General features: G+C 33.9%; 2 protein-coding genes across 2 annotated transcripts; one reads left to right on the top strand and one right to left on the bottom strand.

The window, feature by feature from the left end:
- The first annotated feature begins 1,137 nt into the window (after nt 1-1,137).
- LOC121125029 (uncharacterized) lies at nt 1,138-4,980 on the top strand. The gene is made up of 2 exons (XM_040720120.2): nt 1,138-3,898; nt 3,969-4,980. Exons 1-2 carry the CDS (start codon nt 3,181-3,183, stop codon nt 4,814-4,816), a joined length of 1,566 nt encoding a protein of 521 aa, XP_040576054.1. The 5' UTR covers nt 1,138-3,180; the 3' UTR covers nt 4,817-4,980.
- Nucleotides 4,847-8,181, bottom strand: LOC121125028 (NF-X1-type zinc finger protein NFXL1). Its single transcript, XM_040720118.2, has 6 exons — nt 7,121-8,181; nt 6,763-7,060; nt 6,266-6,696; nt 5,476-6,212; nt 5,233-5,410; nt 4,847-5,169 (listed from the first exon to the last, which is right to left on the bottom strand). Exons 1-6 carry the CDS (start codon nt 7,709-7,711, stop codon nt 4,963-4,965), a joined length of 2,442 nt encoding a protein of 813 aa, XP_040576052.1. The 5' UTR covers nt 7,712-8,181; the 3' UTR covers nt 4,847-4,962.
- Nucleotides 8,182-16,594: the final 8,413 nt, after the last annotated feature.

Consider the following 16,594-nt stretch of genomic DNA (forward strand, 5'->3'; position numbering starts at 1 on the left):
TTCATATATCACTGCATTACCTACCAAACATAAAAATTTACTATGAATTTTGTTGTCATCTGTTGATTCTTCTACTCTCCCCCCCCTATCCGATTATTGTATTGGTTGAATTGTAATAAGCTTTTGTTAAGCTGCGAACAATTCCCAAAACTCATTTAAATACCAACTAATTTTAAGAAAGGTGTTATTCTGTTTCATTGTTAATGGAAAGGCTGCGAGATACAATCAATAATATAACGACGTTTTCTATGCGCATTTGTACATTATTACATACGTCTTATCATTAGTAATCAATTTGTAATTTTTATTAGAAAAATCATAAATTACTAAAGTATTATAGATAGGAATCTGGGCATATATATGGGGAGAACTCTGTAACCCGATCCAACCCGCAACATTGCATAGCACTAATCCATATATATTATACTAACAAAGGCTTACCCGGCATTGCTTGGGCCAAGGAGGGAGCGGGAAATCACATTGACAATGGTCAATCTGATTTCTTCTTAATATTTATACACCTTCAGTGTGGGCGAGCTTTATAATAGAGCGCATGTATTCTTATGATTATTTTTTTTGTGTAATACATTTCAAATAAAATACAACTTATATACATAAAAAAAATTGTCTGGATGAGAAATCCAAATTCGAAGAAAAAAATGCTAAAAACTTTTTTTTACTAATTTTACAAAAAAAAGTTGTTAATAGCATTTATTGCCACTGTAAAGAGAAACCCTCAACCTACCAAGAATGTTTTCGATCTTGAAAAAACATAACAGTTATAGAAAATAATGTTATCGAAAAAATAACCTTTGCTAACTGATTCATTTTTACAAATATTGGAAAAAAAATATGTAATAAAATGTTCTGGAAATTGGAAGTAGAATCGAAAATTGTATGCCCAAAATGCATCTTTGTATGACCTTTCTTCATAAAAATTGACGTTTGATGAAAAAAAAAAGGGGGAAATTATCAGAAAATGACAGATATCTCAGTTAAACATCAATTTTTATTTTTCATATTCATATGCAAACAAATTTCTACAAACTTGATTTTATCTAAGAATCCAATATTCCATTTGAAATCCATTTTTTTAGCACCTGAAAAAAACGGAACTGCAATTTTAACCGATTTTTTTTTTTTGATTTTCAATAAATTTAGAAAATGTTCGTATAGTTGTTCATTGAGACGTCAGTCACTTTTTAGTCTATAACTAAACCCCCTATAAAACAGTTTTTGTGTTTTGGTTATAGAATATAACCTCCCAAAAATCGACACCTCCGTTTTAGCCAGATCAGGTTCAAAACAGGCATCCATGCAAAATTTCAGCGTCCTAGGTTCAATGGTGTGGGCTCTATTTTATATATTTTCAGTTAACACATGGGCTGAAAAGTCCCCGGACTTCTCACATAGGTAGTACCAAGGTTATAGAAATACAAGTTATACCATAACGCATGTACGAATAATGTTCGGCTTCCACCACGCTTTTAATATTGACGTCATAGTAGATGAGTGGTTGCGTGTTTTATTATGATATGTTTTTCCTGTCCAGCAGTCGGTAAGATACATTAACTTGAACATTATAGCAATAGTGACGTCATAAACGATGAGTGGTTGCATGTTTTGTCCAAATCTGTCTGTCTTGTCCAGCAGTCGGTACAATACATACATCAGATGGAAATTTCTAGCAAGCCCGATTATATGATGCTCTAGCTTTGTATTTTTATTAACCTTGGGCAAAACTATTTTTTTATTTTAAATTCACCTTATTTTCAGTTAGTACCAACCTACAAAAGACAGCTGTCAACATTTCATGACAATATGTTGTTTAGTTTGTGAGTGATTGTGCAAAGTGATACGCTATTTTTATTATTTCCAAAATAATGGATCAAAAACAACTCCGTTTTTTCAATTTTACACCGGTTTTTTTTCATGGGTATAAATACCGTTTAAGCTAAGCAATGGCTTGAAAAGTGTTGTGGAGACTCCGCTCCATGAAGCGAATAAAAATATAAATAATAATAAAAAAACAACCAATTTTGAACAAAAAAAAACCCCGTGTTTTCTTTATTAAGGCCTGGACTTTTCAGCCCATCTCTTACATAACATAGACAATATATGTAAGAGATAGGGGAGCCAATTACCCCACATTTTAGGACAAAAATCATCCCCGTTGACTTGGTGCGTGCAGGATGCAAGTCCTTTTCGGAGAGACTTCGGGCTGTGGTCTAGGCTAAGGGTTACTTTAATAAACATTTAATAGAACTTTATGTGCACCCTGTAAGTATAAAGAAATAACCAAGTACGTGCGCTAATGAAAGACTGAGAGAGTAATAATGAGGGCTCTGTAGTTATAAATCTAAGTCCTTAGTGTAGAATTGAAGATCGACAGTAATTCATATTTAAATATATTTGCAATATTCGGAGTGGCCTTTAGACCAGGTTTGACTTACTAAAAAATTCTTGAGGGCAAAATGTTCATTTCATATTTGAGTTGCAAAAAACGAAATGTCAGTTGAAAAAAAAACAATCTTGGCTACAGCCCTGTATTTCATAACTCAGAATATGTGTACATATCACTATTCTAGTGACCTTATGTATATGAATTTGCAATTAATATAAAGTAAGAAAATATTCCAGCATAGCAGTGCATAAAATTACTAATTATGGAAATCGATTGAAATAAACTCTTATTTATTAAAAAGCTTTGATTGAAAATTAATTTAATAGAGATGAATTTCGTATTTTGATTTTCCTCTTGAGGCTTTTTTTTATGAAGTAAAAGGACAGAGAATACCTATAAATATAGTAATCCATTATTTATCTGTCTGTTTCTCATATATAATATAGAAAATAAAATCATTCAAATGACACATATGGTAATGAGAGTGCTTTAGCTCTCTCACTCCTCTTATCTGCTACAAACTTACTCTTTTTCCCAACGAAGAAGACCTATTAAATTACATTACATTTAATATTATTGTATATTATAGTACCAAATACCCTCGTTGCTTTTAAAACTTCAAATATAAACAGTTTTGCTTTTTTGTTAACTAAAAGCAATTTTCTTCTCACTGAATCACTCACTTGGCTTTGTTTCAAAGCAACGTTCCTTAGTTGTTGAGAATGCAACAATTTATATTGCATTAAAAAGAGAAATAAAAGTGAAACATCATCATAATGAGGAATTTAAACGGAGGAATTCTAGTTTCGAAATATTTTCTCTCTGGATTCATAGTCACCATTGCCTTAAATATCTTTTTCGACTCCAAATACTCCTCTCGCCTTCATAATTCCTTAGAGACAGATTCCCTTCTACTCCACTCAGAGCTTCAAAAACTCACAACAGAATCCAGTCTGGATTCAAACATCACATCATTCCGAAAATCTTCAGAGAGTCACCGACCCAGCAAATTATCTGAGGAAATCACTTTCTCCGGAGTCATTTGTGTTCACAATATTCATTTCACTCCATTTTTGAATCAAACAATTAAGGAATTTGCTCTTGAAATACGATCCGTTAATAATTATTTATCAAGTCCGGATTGTCATCTCATCCTTGTTGTTTTAGAGAGGTCCTATGCTACGATTAAAGAAATTAAACTCTCTCTCCTCTCACACTCATTCCATTCCATTCAGGTCATAGAAAACCCCAATTTCATCCTTCTTCGCTCTGACTATAAACAAGCTCTCAATTTGAATTCACATGTTTTCCGTCCTCAAAGTGAGTCTGACTACACGGATTTTCAAAGTCTTCAGGCATGGTACAAAGAACTTAATAACAAGAGACCATTAATACAACGACCACGCTACGAAACATCCTCATTGCCTTGGATATATTTTAACCAAAGTCATCTGCTCAGCGCGGAAACCGATGTTGTTACTCCAAAACCTATAGGTGAATTAAATAGTTTTTACATGACATATACCTACATATATAATCCTCCTTGAATATAATTTTCCTATAGGAAATGCTCTTAGGACTCACATATATAGTTTGTTAGATATGGCTGGTCAAAAAACAACAAGTGCAATTAAAAGAGGTTGGTATCAATTCATTCCCGAATGGGGAATCAACCTTGTACTCCTTTTGAAGGAAGGAGATACACTGATTAGGGGATTTAAAGAAAAGGCTGAGGATCCTGTTATGATCCCAATGCCCTTTGTGACAGAGTCTCAGACTATCCACTGGATTTCGCCTCTTCTCCCACGAGATAAGTGGAAAATACCTTCCTTGAGCAATATCAAAACGAATACGAAGCACAACATTCACAGACACATCATATATGACTTTGATGGAATTGAAGCCAATAATAAAAGATTCACCACATACCAAATGAAAAATCTTTCAGATCTATCTATGCTCGAAATTATATCCAGAATCATCCCAAACATTACACATCACCCAACATATGACACTGAAGCACTCATTTTCTATTCCTGTGTCCCTCAAACAAATCCCACGAGGAATTTTTTGAACCGCATTCGTTTGAACGTACTAGAAGGAAGGCAGATCTTTAATCCCATTCCTCATGTCAAATATAAAATAGCTTCATCCACTTCCGGATTTTTTGATTCAGAGAACTGGGACTTTGTAGGATTTTACGCAAAGGATTTCCCTAGTGTTATACGATCTCTTTTGACTCAAAGAAACGATTTCCTTCATATATTAAGAGTGCCTGAGCCGGATTTGAGTCTTCCAAATGGCATTCCAGGTATAACAGATGGCATCCAACACATTGGCGAGCGCTCTACACTTGAAAAATACATTTTAAACTATATTCACAAGCATCCTGAAGAGTCAATTAACATTTAAAGAGGAATAAGATTAATTATTATCTCTAAATAAAATGGTTTGTTTGTATTACAGATAAAACAACGTTTAGCAGAAACATCTCACATAGACATAATCATATATAAATTGTAAAATATCTTCCTAAGCCTTAAAATATATATCAACAATTACGTATAGTAATAATATAATAGGACTGATACGATAAAACCTATAAATGCTACAAAATAAAACTTATATTTTGAAATGGTTGAAGGACTCTCACTCTCAACGTCCGAACGCCTTCTACGTCGATTTTTCCCTCGTCGCTCCTTATTATAAGTGGAAGCCAAATTCTGTTCCGCAGTAATGTCATCCATTGGAGTTTTCGCTGCTTCCTAAGGTAAAAAATGGCGAATGAATATATTTAAAGAAAAATAGAAAATTAATGAACTGTCTACCTTAGGCTTGATCTGTTTAGAGGGGCAATCTGATAGACATTTTAGAGGATTTCTTTCATTTAATGGAATTGTAGAACAAATAAATTCTTTTTTCACTTTTTTGCAAATACAGTACAACTTGACTTTTTTACTACAATTACTCTCAGGACATGGGTTGTCGTGACAGATTTGAGAACACCTACAGAATTGAAGGAAAAAACAAGAAAATACAATTCATGAGGCTCAATTATTAGTTTGATTTACCTATGACCACAAGGCAGTAGTTTTGGACATTGATCCTTACAACTTCTCAGCGTAGACTTTTTCTCATCGTCAGCATTATTCAACTCATGACAGTTGATATATATTTTATTTATTCCACAATGACAGTTGAGCCATATCATGATTTTGCAATTCCCACAACTTCCAGGATGACATGTTTTAGGACATCGATGTGCACAACCCGAGGGACGAGACTTGTCACATTGTACTTCACACTTGTAACAATTGGACCCAGCTGACGTAGAGTCCACTGCATTCTTCACTTTGTGACATTTCCTAGTACAATTATGGTTCCCACAAGGTAAAATTCGTCCACATGCTCGTCCACAAGAACTCACTTTCGAGGCATAACATGGTAAACTCATCTCATCATGGCCTCCTAGACAACAAACTGTGACTGGCTCATTACAATCTGGACAGGGTAAGTTCTTCTTTTCAATGAAGGACTTTGCTTCCCAGGGACCGGATGCTTTCTGATTCGTCATTTTAACGCTCACCATCTCGTGGCATTTACTTTTACATATATGAGAACATTTTAAGGTTTTTCCACAAATCAAAGAGCATGATGGACAGGGCCCATAGTGACAAGAATGGGTTTGAATTTTTTTGTGATTGCATGAACTAGATCTGTCACACTTATTTTTGCATTTTGGTGCCTTGACACTTTTTTCCATTCCACAAGGGACTGTCATCTTACTTTCACCGCAGCTACAAGAAATCTGAATCAAAAATTATAAAACGTCATCCTCTTTATTTAAATTTATTCAATTACCTCCTTGGTTTCCATGCAAGGATAGCAAATCCCAGTGTGACAAATAGAAGGGCACTTGTGATTCTTACAAGAGAGGGTTTTGTTGCACAATTGCTCACAGGATAGGCAACTACTTCCATCACAGCACTTTTTGTTGCATGAATGTTTTCCACAATTCCGGAGCATTTTGCATTTGATGTCACATAAAAACTCTGTTGTGCAGGGTACCTCCTTGCTTTTGGTACCACATCTACAAACTTTTGGAAGTGTTTGAATGCAAGGTCCACAATCTCCTCTATGACAACGGTCCATACAAATATGAACATCACAAGATAGTTTTTTGCCACATGTATCCTTACAAGTGGGTGTTGCTATTGTACAGTCCAACTGATACTTACTCTTTCCACATGGACAACGTCTCACTCCACTTAATTTACAAGGCCCACATTTATCTAGACAAAAAAAGGCATATTATTCATCAGAGAAATAGATCCAAAATATATAAATTCTAAACAAACCGAAATGACAAACTATATCACATAAATGATGTCCACATGTTAGAGGTTTCAAACATTTATCTTTGCATTGCCAATCAGGGTTGGAGCAGTCACGTTGCTCTTGATGCCGCTTACAACTACAGAGTTGAACGCTTGTTTTCTTACAAGGGGAACACTCTCCTTGATGACATGGTAGAGGACATAAATGTTTACCACAACTTAGTTTTTGATTGCAAACTTTGTTACAGGACCAATGACGACTGAAGCAGCGTCGAGTAGCAGGGGCTGACTGTTTACAATGACAACGCTCAGTGACAACCTGAAGGGGTAAAGAGTAGTCAATGCATTGCTAAGAAAGAAGAAGAAGAAATGAATGCACCTTTGGACATGGCAAACAAGGACCTGGATGACAGAGTAAAGTACAAAAATGACCACAGAGTGGATCTAGAGGCCTATTGCAGACATTTCCGCATGAGTGTGGCAAGTTCCATGGATCCAGAGCAGGATCTCTTGTTTGCCCACAGTAGCATCTATACTCAAAAGGAATGCTTTTGTGCGAGTAGGAGCTTCGACATTTGGGGCAGGCCCAGTTTTGAGCGTCTTTACTACTTTTAAGAGAATCTCTAGCCCATCTTTGGATGCATTGAAGATGGAAGCTATCATAGCAGGTCCCACAGTTCCAAATGGCCTCATTCCGCTTCACAGAGCTCAAGCAAATGAGGCAGGAGCCACTTTGAATGGACTCGCGAAGGACCGAGGGAGAGGAACCGTCCTTGAGGGAATAATCCGCTAGCACTCGACTAAGGAGTTCTTCATTAGCATTATTCCTCGCCCCGTATTCATCCTCCTCATCCGAAGAATCCTCCACATCTCCCACCTTTCCTTCCTTTTCCAGGTTCGAGATGTGCCGCTCCAAATTTGTCTGAATCTTTTGAATAGCATCCTCGAACTTGGGATTGGCAGAGTTCATTATTCTTGGTAGCAATGGCAACTATAGACTGTGTCAGTTCAGCACAGCACCATATGCCAGCAATCAATCAACTCCTCGGAAGTAGGCAGAAAAATAGATTACATTATTATTTTTATTGATTCTAGAGCATAGTACAATAACAATTTCTATGTTGACGTTTCACTCGAATAATTGTCAGTGACGTGAATGCGGCGAATAAGCAGTTGAAAAAAATAAAGCAGCTGCTTGATAAGACGTATAGCTAGATAGCTTGAGGGCGCTAATGTCGCGTAAGCTCACGTCAACTGTTGTGTTCCACCGCTGTATGATGCACTTATATATTCCTTGAAAATCAAGAAAAAAACGAAAGAGAAAAAAAAAAGATATGTAAATCACCCAATAACAGCTGACTCAGTGTAAGTTGATAACAACCTCTTCAAGAAATACTTTCTCACTCTAGGAATGGCAGAGGGAAATGAAGCTTAAACAAACTAGAGAAACAAAGATCACGTGATCAATATTGGCACAAAATAGTAGTGATACTTTTTTGTGTGTTATTACTTATGAGTGTCGAGTATACAATTTACATGGGTAAATTCCTCAAAGAAAAGGAAAAATTGCATAAGGTAACGTCATCTGTCGTTTAATAAAAAGCTACTTCTTGAGTAGGAAAAAGATTACTCCTCGACCATGATACATATTATTGAGTGTTTCTCCTCAAGCTAACAGGCTCGTATCTCTACTTCATGTAAAAGCTTTAGGGGGGAAATAGAGTATACAAGGAATGAAAGTAAAGACACGACAGCTAACAGTTGAGAAATCCTCAAGTTGCGTTACGTCAAAAGAAGACTTTATTCTTTTTCTTAAGTCAGCATTTTCAAAATTCACAAAAATAGAGATGTATCGCGTTCGTTTAATCCTGGATAATTGTACTGTGAAACAAGTGAAGGTTGATAAATTACAAAATCCCTGTATTAACATAGAGAATATATTTATCTATGTGATTAGATAGATAAAATTATATGGGAGCATCAATTAATAGACGTAATAATTAATTATATATAATCTTATGAGACATACAAACTGCAAATTCTACGAAATAATAACATGTACAACACACACTGAATATACACTCAAATGAATAGTGATCCCTGCAGTGTTAACTTCGTCAAGCCTAACGAGAGGAAATCATTTCGTTAACGAAACATTTTTTCATGAACAAAAATTATGACGAAGATGAAACGAAAACGAAAATCTAATAAAAATCATGACGAAGACGAAACTCCGACGAAGACGAGATGAAGACAAAACTGTCAAAGACAAAATTCTGACGAAGGCAAAATTCTGATGAAGTAGAAACTGACGAAGATGAAACTTCAACGAAAACGAAATAAAAGATAACTACGACGAAACAATGACGATGTCTGACGAAGATTATATTATGCCACTGACGAAATGCTGACAAAAACTAATGACTTACGATTACGAACCCAAAAAATATCAATGCAATTAATGATGCCAATTGTTCGTGCAACATTGTCTTACAACAAATTCATAGCATAAAACTTTTCTTATAGCGTATTAAATTTAATTAATAATTAATTGTCAGTTTAATGTGTATGTGTGTTACCGGCAATGTGCAAAATGCCAGATCAATTTATAAAATTTCCAATAGAGTGGTCAACGGTCATTTTAACTTCATTTACATTGTCAGTTGAAATGATTGTGTGTAATTTGATTATTAAACATTTCAATGCTAAACAATTTGATGGTGGTGGTTTATTACCGTCATGCGGCTCCTCTGTAGTCAGAGGTTCAGGTGTTTTTTAATACTAAAATGTAAGCCAAAAAGGTGAGCAATTTGAATGAACGTGATAAAATTTGGGCATATCAGAATGACTACAGCAACAAGTAAAAATTTAACAAAAATTTACAATAGAATTGTTTGTCCTATTTCATAATATTCGAACTACCCAGTTAAATATTTCATATAAATATTATTAGTTTGTTCAAAATAGACATAAAAAAAAACAACTTCTTGAAATATACTTTTCATCATCAAATGAATGAATTAAATCTGAACGGTGTCTATTTAGAGCAGAACCTCTCATCAACACAAATACAAACAATGATTGCATTACTCTATATTTAAGAGATGCATCTGTCTTTTTTTCCATGCGGTAAATTACTAGCCAGTAATGCTTTGTTCTTGTGATGTAATGTTATAAATGTATAATAAAGGAGATTTTGGATTACGATGTAGCATGTCTGGCATCAGTTGGGATTTCATTAATGGAGAAGAGGAAAGGGGATGTTTTAATATTAATAACAGAATTTCTCGCTTTTGATGATAATATATTATCAGAAAGTGTTACTCTTTCCAACGGAACTTATTAGATTATTGGGTTTCACGCAACCTTTGAGTTGTTAATGCTCACGTCGAGCTTTGTCAAAAGGGGAATGAAAAAAAAATTGAGTAAAGAAATGGCTAAATTAGAGAATATTGTTTAATTATATTATAGACATTGAAGTGATAATTTGACCAACGAAGGTCCTTCATTTATATAAATCATTATAAACCTAAATCCAAATCCTATGTAATGAAGTTGAAAGTGAAATTCAGGATTTGATGGGGGAGTTGTAAGTCTTTGTTGAACTCGGAAAGTAATTTAAGATCGACAACAGAGTAATTCCTGCCTATATCCCTTTTAGATATGGAGTATAATGAGATTTCCGTTTATTCCCTTCTTCTCATAGCTGACTTTAGTTAATCTAATAAAACGTCGTGACAGTTAAGCTGATCTCCTTCCAAACATTATAGGATTGTAAATTCGACTGACAAAAGTCAAAGGGAACTTTTGTAAATAAAGAATGATAGGTAGCCTTCTGTATTTTTTATAGCCAACTATGGGAGGGTTTATTATTTAGATATTATCAAAAATAACTAAATATTTTTTATGTATTGATAATATAGGGACTGTTTCTCTGATTTCTTTGTCTACCATTGAAAATGCCCACCTTAAAAAAATACATCCTTATTACCCATAAGTTATCCAAGTTTTGTGCTTCAAAAACTGCATATCTTTATGTCTACTGCCATTGGGTTTCATATTGTTCAGTTTGATGAACAGTATATTTAGACTCTACTGAAGAAATTGGAAACCATTTACTTCATTCTAATTCTTCCAGCACTTCTGTGTTGATCTATTTTTCAATCCAGACTAGATAAATTTCAGAAATAATAAATTAAATTTGTATAAGATTTTTAAAAATTTTAATGACTCATATTCTGTTTCATTAATTTCATAGTCACTTTCATTTTTTAATTTTTGATTCCCGTTTATGTTAATGTTACTCTAATTTTGGAGAGCCCTGTTCAATAATCAATTAAATCTTAAAGCTAAAATGATGAAAAGGTACTGCGTCCTAAAAAATATCCTTTTATAATATTATGGCAAACAGAAATGGGAGTATCAAATTCTTACATAAAGGGTATTTGGAAGCTTCAAGGGATAGTCTGACTGACCTACCGCTTCGAGGACGGCGATCCTTGAGGTCGGAACAATTTTCCAGGCGCTTGCGAACGAGGTAGATGATCTAGAGCTTGATCGCAAGCTGCTCGACTATGTCCGAAGTGTTATTTCCGACGCAGATGAAAGTCCACCCTTTTTCCCCTTCTTTGTCCAGAAGTCAGATATATTTGTTAGGAATATCTCGTTTGAAAGATATAAAACATCAACAGTTTGTGTGACTTATAAGGTAATTATTCAAATTTGTGGGATGAGTTGGGATACCCAAGAATTTTAGCTGTAGTTTAAAAATCTTTATTTGATTAAAGAGGCTTTTAAATATATCAATTTCTTAAATTAGAACGATTAACAAAAGGTGACAAAGGGTGAAATAGAAATGAATATGAATACACTCAATTTTAATCCTAAAATCATTTTAGCTTATTTTTGTGTTGACGGGCCACATATATTAATCTAATTATTATTCATGTCCATCCTTTCAAAATGTATTAGGACATAATATGTACCTAAATGCCGCATATTCCTACACCATATTAAAGGAGAATCAAATTATAACTACAACCAACATACTATGATTACAACTCTATCAAACCACATTTTCATAGATATGAGATTTTTTTGTTGATACTTTATTATCACGTTATTTTCTTTTCAGATGTGAGAAAAGCCACATCTGTGAGAGGGTTGTGACGTGGATTCGATTCATCTTTCACACTTTCTATGTGTATACTTATATTTGGAATGTATTTTTTTTATAGATAAATGTGAGCGTATACAATATAAACAAGAGGATTATGGATAACTTTTAAAAGGGATTTGATTGTTTTTGTGTTTTTATTTGCTAAGAAAATATACACAAATCCATTCTCTTAATATTCTTCACCTTCTATTTAATATGTACGTACAACATACGTATATCGTTATTATTATTTAAGTTTCCACAAATTTTAAATCATACCCAAGTTGTTCACGAGTCATTTTACACGAGTGCAAGTGAAGTGAAGATACTTTTTACCTCTAATCAAAATAATAATGCTTAAATAATATGGAAGATAACTCCCTAAGAAATCCTCAGCATTACTCTCTGTATGTTATGAGCACGTAGCTCCTCCCTCAATACTTAGATGTTCTCTCCTCAACAATAAAAGAAGTATAATGATCACAGCTTCAGAAAAATGAAAGAAACATTGTTCAAAACTTGCACACTAAAAAATGTTTAGGATTCACAACTCCAAATATACATATTCGTCAATTCTGCACACGCTCGTTGCTACATTGCTATTTCTGCACATTCAAAAAGGACTTTCCTTAATTAATTAAGATTAGATTTGTAAAAAATATGACTTGTCGTTATTAAAAACAAACAAAACTGAAAAATGACAGGATAACCCTGCGAGCATCTCAGCTGTTATGCTCTTTTATCAATATTAGATGTAAGCAGCTACTATAGCATCTAGGAAATCAAGAAGAATTCGAATCTAACAAGAACATATACATAAATTACTCCGTTGTTGATCTTATACTCTGATTCCAACAAGGATTGTCAGTTACTCTCAAGCAGGTATGAGCACAGGCATTCGTGGTTATGCTTTTTAACTAAGTCCTTGTTGGAGTCAGAGTGGAATTGAGGATTTATAACGTAGTAATTCTTGTCAATGTCCTTGTTTGATACGAAGCGGGCATTGTTCCTCTCATAGCTACTTACACCTAATCTAATAAAACGTCATAACAGCTCTCCTCCAAAACATTCCTTAAATTGTTCGTGTTGCCATCTTGATTTTCTGTTTCTTTTTACATGCCCAAAAACCTTATGATTTACATCCCTACTCATAATGATAAAAAGTTGTTTAATCCTAAGATTTTTTTAAAACTGCGAGTTTGTTGTTGTTGTTGGCAACAACAACAATGTTTTTTATTTATTTTGTAAAGCTGTTATCATCATTCCTTAATTTTGAACGAGAGAACATCTAAATATAAAATTTAATCATGAATGACAAAAAGTAATTCTGAATATTTGACGGGGGTTATAGTATATTGGCAAGTGATATAACTTACAACTCTAATCTTTAAGTAATAATATATAAAAAAATACACAGCTGCTCACAAAAAAATTAAAAATTAAATTCCAAATATTAAATCTTTTGAAATTTTTTTTCAAAAATCCAGAGGGGAAAAAATTATAGCCCCTCCTGTCCACGACCTGCAGATGCCCCTGTGTTTATCCATAAAAGTGATGTCCTATATTAGAGTTCTAAACATTGATTTCTTGAACTACAATTAGTTAAAAAAAAAGAAGCTATGATTAAACTATATTCAATCGAGACCAACAGTTGGTATGAAGAATTGACTACATATAAGTAGGATTGCGACTTTTGTTGAGGCAAGTGAACAATCTCATTCTTGATATCGGGTTCCTCTACTTCATTTTATGAGTTATTGACGATAAATAATCAACAAATACTGATAGAGTTGATCGATGTACATTGTACAAGCTCCGATTATCCCCTTAAATTGTTTATTACACTATGTTCATCTTTTGACTCGCGCCATTGTTAAGAATGATATTTTTGTAGCGAAAAATTACAGGTTTTGTTATCTTTGTAGACTTCAAAAGTCCCATCCCAAGTCATTTTTTGATCGAGGCATGTGAATGAGAAAACATAATTGAGGATTTATTTGTGTTGTTTCATTAATTATCATTTCAAGCGTTTTGCATATTCTTTCCTTTAGACCAGTCATTTTTGAACTTTTTATAGTTTGAGCGCACTCACATTTCTCACATACTCTTGCTAACGCCTGTATACAAAATACAACTGATTTTCATTAATAAAGCAAGGTATGTATACATCTATGCTTAAAGTGATTCATGTTTGAGTATAGATATTTGATCGCGTAGAAAAAAAAGAAGTAAAAACAGTATGTGAAAATGAATTAATGTTGCAGGCGTTTAGGTCAACTCATGTTAAAAAAAAAGAAAAAGGTATTACTTTATTAAGTATAAATAAATGTTATTTTAGATGAGGTTTAGAGCAAGGAGTTCTAGAGACTAAACTACTTCCTGGCTCATCACGTCACATTAAAAAATAAATTTGAACGTGTTTTTGTTCTTCCTTTATTCTTGAGGAGAGAACATCTATGTATTGAGTAACTACGTGTGAGTGTTCTCATGAAAACGGAGAGTATGCCTGAGGATGCTTTTAGGAAATTATCGTTTATATTATTATAGGAATGTGTGTTTGTTCGTCGACGCATAATAACTTTGGGCAATGCAGGGTACCTGTTATGTATAAATACTTATTAATATGATGAGTAATTAGACATCCAGGCTCGTCGCCGCCAGGATCGACTATTAGATTCCACAGAAGGGTAGCACCGAGTGAGTGCAAAAGGTGTATTCAGGTTCTTTATTAATGTGCAACTAAGTGACCACAAAGAGTATGTACACACATGTAAACCGGTAGGGAAGGACGGGTCAGAACAGTAACACTCCTAGTATCTTATAGTTACATATGTTAAATATATAGAAAAATAAAACATTAACTTGAACATACGTCTATGAAGTAGTTTATTTATTCTCGTGTGATCCATGTTTGGTCTAATGTTTGAGAGACAAACTCTCATTTCCTAATCTACGTGGAGTGTCTGAAAAGGCTGTGGGGAGCTTTAGAGTCTTTACCCCCATCCCCCCCCATACCCACTACCGAAGACAAAAATCCTGCGGATTCCCCTGGGAGTGCATGTGAATTACCACCCTTTTCTGTTATATGGTATATTTTTAGTCAAGAAAAGTATCCAAATACCAACAGTGCCTGAAAATATTGCTATCACTGTGCTACATTATTAACCATCATCTCCTTTTGATTTACATACTTGTGAGTCCATTTAGAACTCTGTAAATTGATACTGCATAACTACTCCTGACTATTTATTTAGACTCAGATGGGGTGAGTTAGAAAGATTGACACATTATGCGTACATTTTGAGAGATATTTAATCATCCTTGTAAGTAATCTGAGACAAACTCTACAAATCCTTTTTATTACATCATTTGTTTTGTAGATTATACTCCTATGTAACTATAATAATAATTGATCCTTATATTGTACTACACATTATTAATAATATATATCTACAATAGATGGGATCTTTCAATACCTCGAAGAAGATCCATTATATTCTGTTTTTTTGTGGGTGTAAACTAGGGCTCCCTATCTATATGCCCTATGATCCTGCTTCCCTGGTACTTCTCGGGGATTTGTACCTAGAGGAAATATTTTTTAATGTTCTTTTAATTCGTCAGATGGAGCTACACTGATTCAGTATAAGTAAACCTAGGAATCTTCTTTGAGGTCAATATACATAAAGTATATTCCTTTATGAACCTACTCACATTGAGAGAATAATTTCTCCCGAGCCGTTTTCCATTGAGCTAATACGTTCCATTAGGAAATCACTATTTTTTCAGGACATTCTTAGATTATAAATTCTATAACCTACCAAAAATTAGCTCGTTCATCATTTACTAATTTGTTATTATTTTTTTCTGTGTTAAGGGATCATAAAAGAAAGAGGCTCAATAAACAACAGTTATTTTCTTATTACATCCTAATATTTCACAGGATCCTGTAATTTAAAAAAATGTATATGTTATCAATGTAAAAGGGACACATAGCGTTGTGTATTCTAAGCACATTGGGCATATAAAAAGGAAATAAACCAAACCAAAATCAATATGGCAACACTGACTATTTAATGAATGTTTTGGAGGAGATCAACATAGCTGTCATGACGTTTTATTAGTTTAGCTGCAAGGAAATAAAAACAAATACCCCTCCATATATGTATATCAAGGATATTGTCGAATTCAATTCTAATCAGAGTCTAACAAAGACTTAAATATATAACTAGTCATGGAAATCTGGTGATTTTTTTAGCTCGCCCGTTTCTTTGGAATTGGTAATCTGAAGAAGGAATTTTCTTTTCCTCATCTGTTGTCATTATTAATTAATTCCTGAGGAGTGAACTTCCGTTTCTACTACATTCGTGTGTGCTCATAAAAGACGGAGAGTAACAGTCTTTGAGGATTTGTTACCGAGCTATAGGTGTAAGTCAAAGTACATATAATTGAGGATCAACATCGGAGTATTTCTTGCCAATGGTCTTGTTTTCTGTCTTCTTCCTCTTCCCCTTCATCACAGCTGATTGTAGCAGATCTAATGAAACGCCATGAGAGCTAAGCTCCTCTTCTCCAAAACATTCCTCTAATTGTGAGGGTTACCTTTTTGATTTTCGGTACATTTTTTTTAACTTGTCCAAAATACACAGGATTTTCATCACCGCTTATAAGAAATAATGAGGGTTAATCTTTGTCATT

This window comes from Lepeophtheirus salmonis, chromosome 10 (assembly GCF_016086655.4).
Source record: "Lepeophtheirus salmonis chromosome 10, UVic_Lsal_1.4, whole genome shotgun sequence".
Taxonomy (NCBI): domain Eukaryota; kingdom Metazoa; phylum Arthropoda; class Copepoda; order Siphonostomatoida; family Caligidae; genus Lepeophtheirus; species Lepeophtheirus salmonis.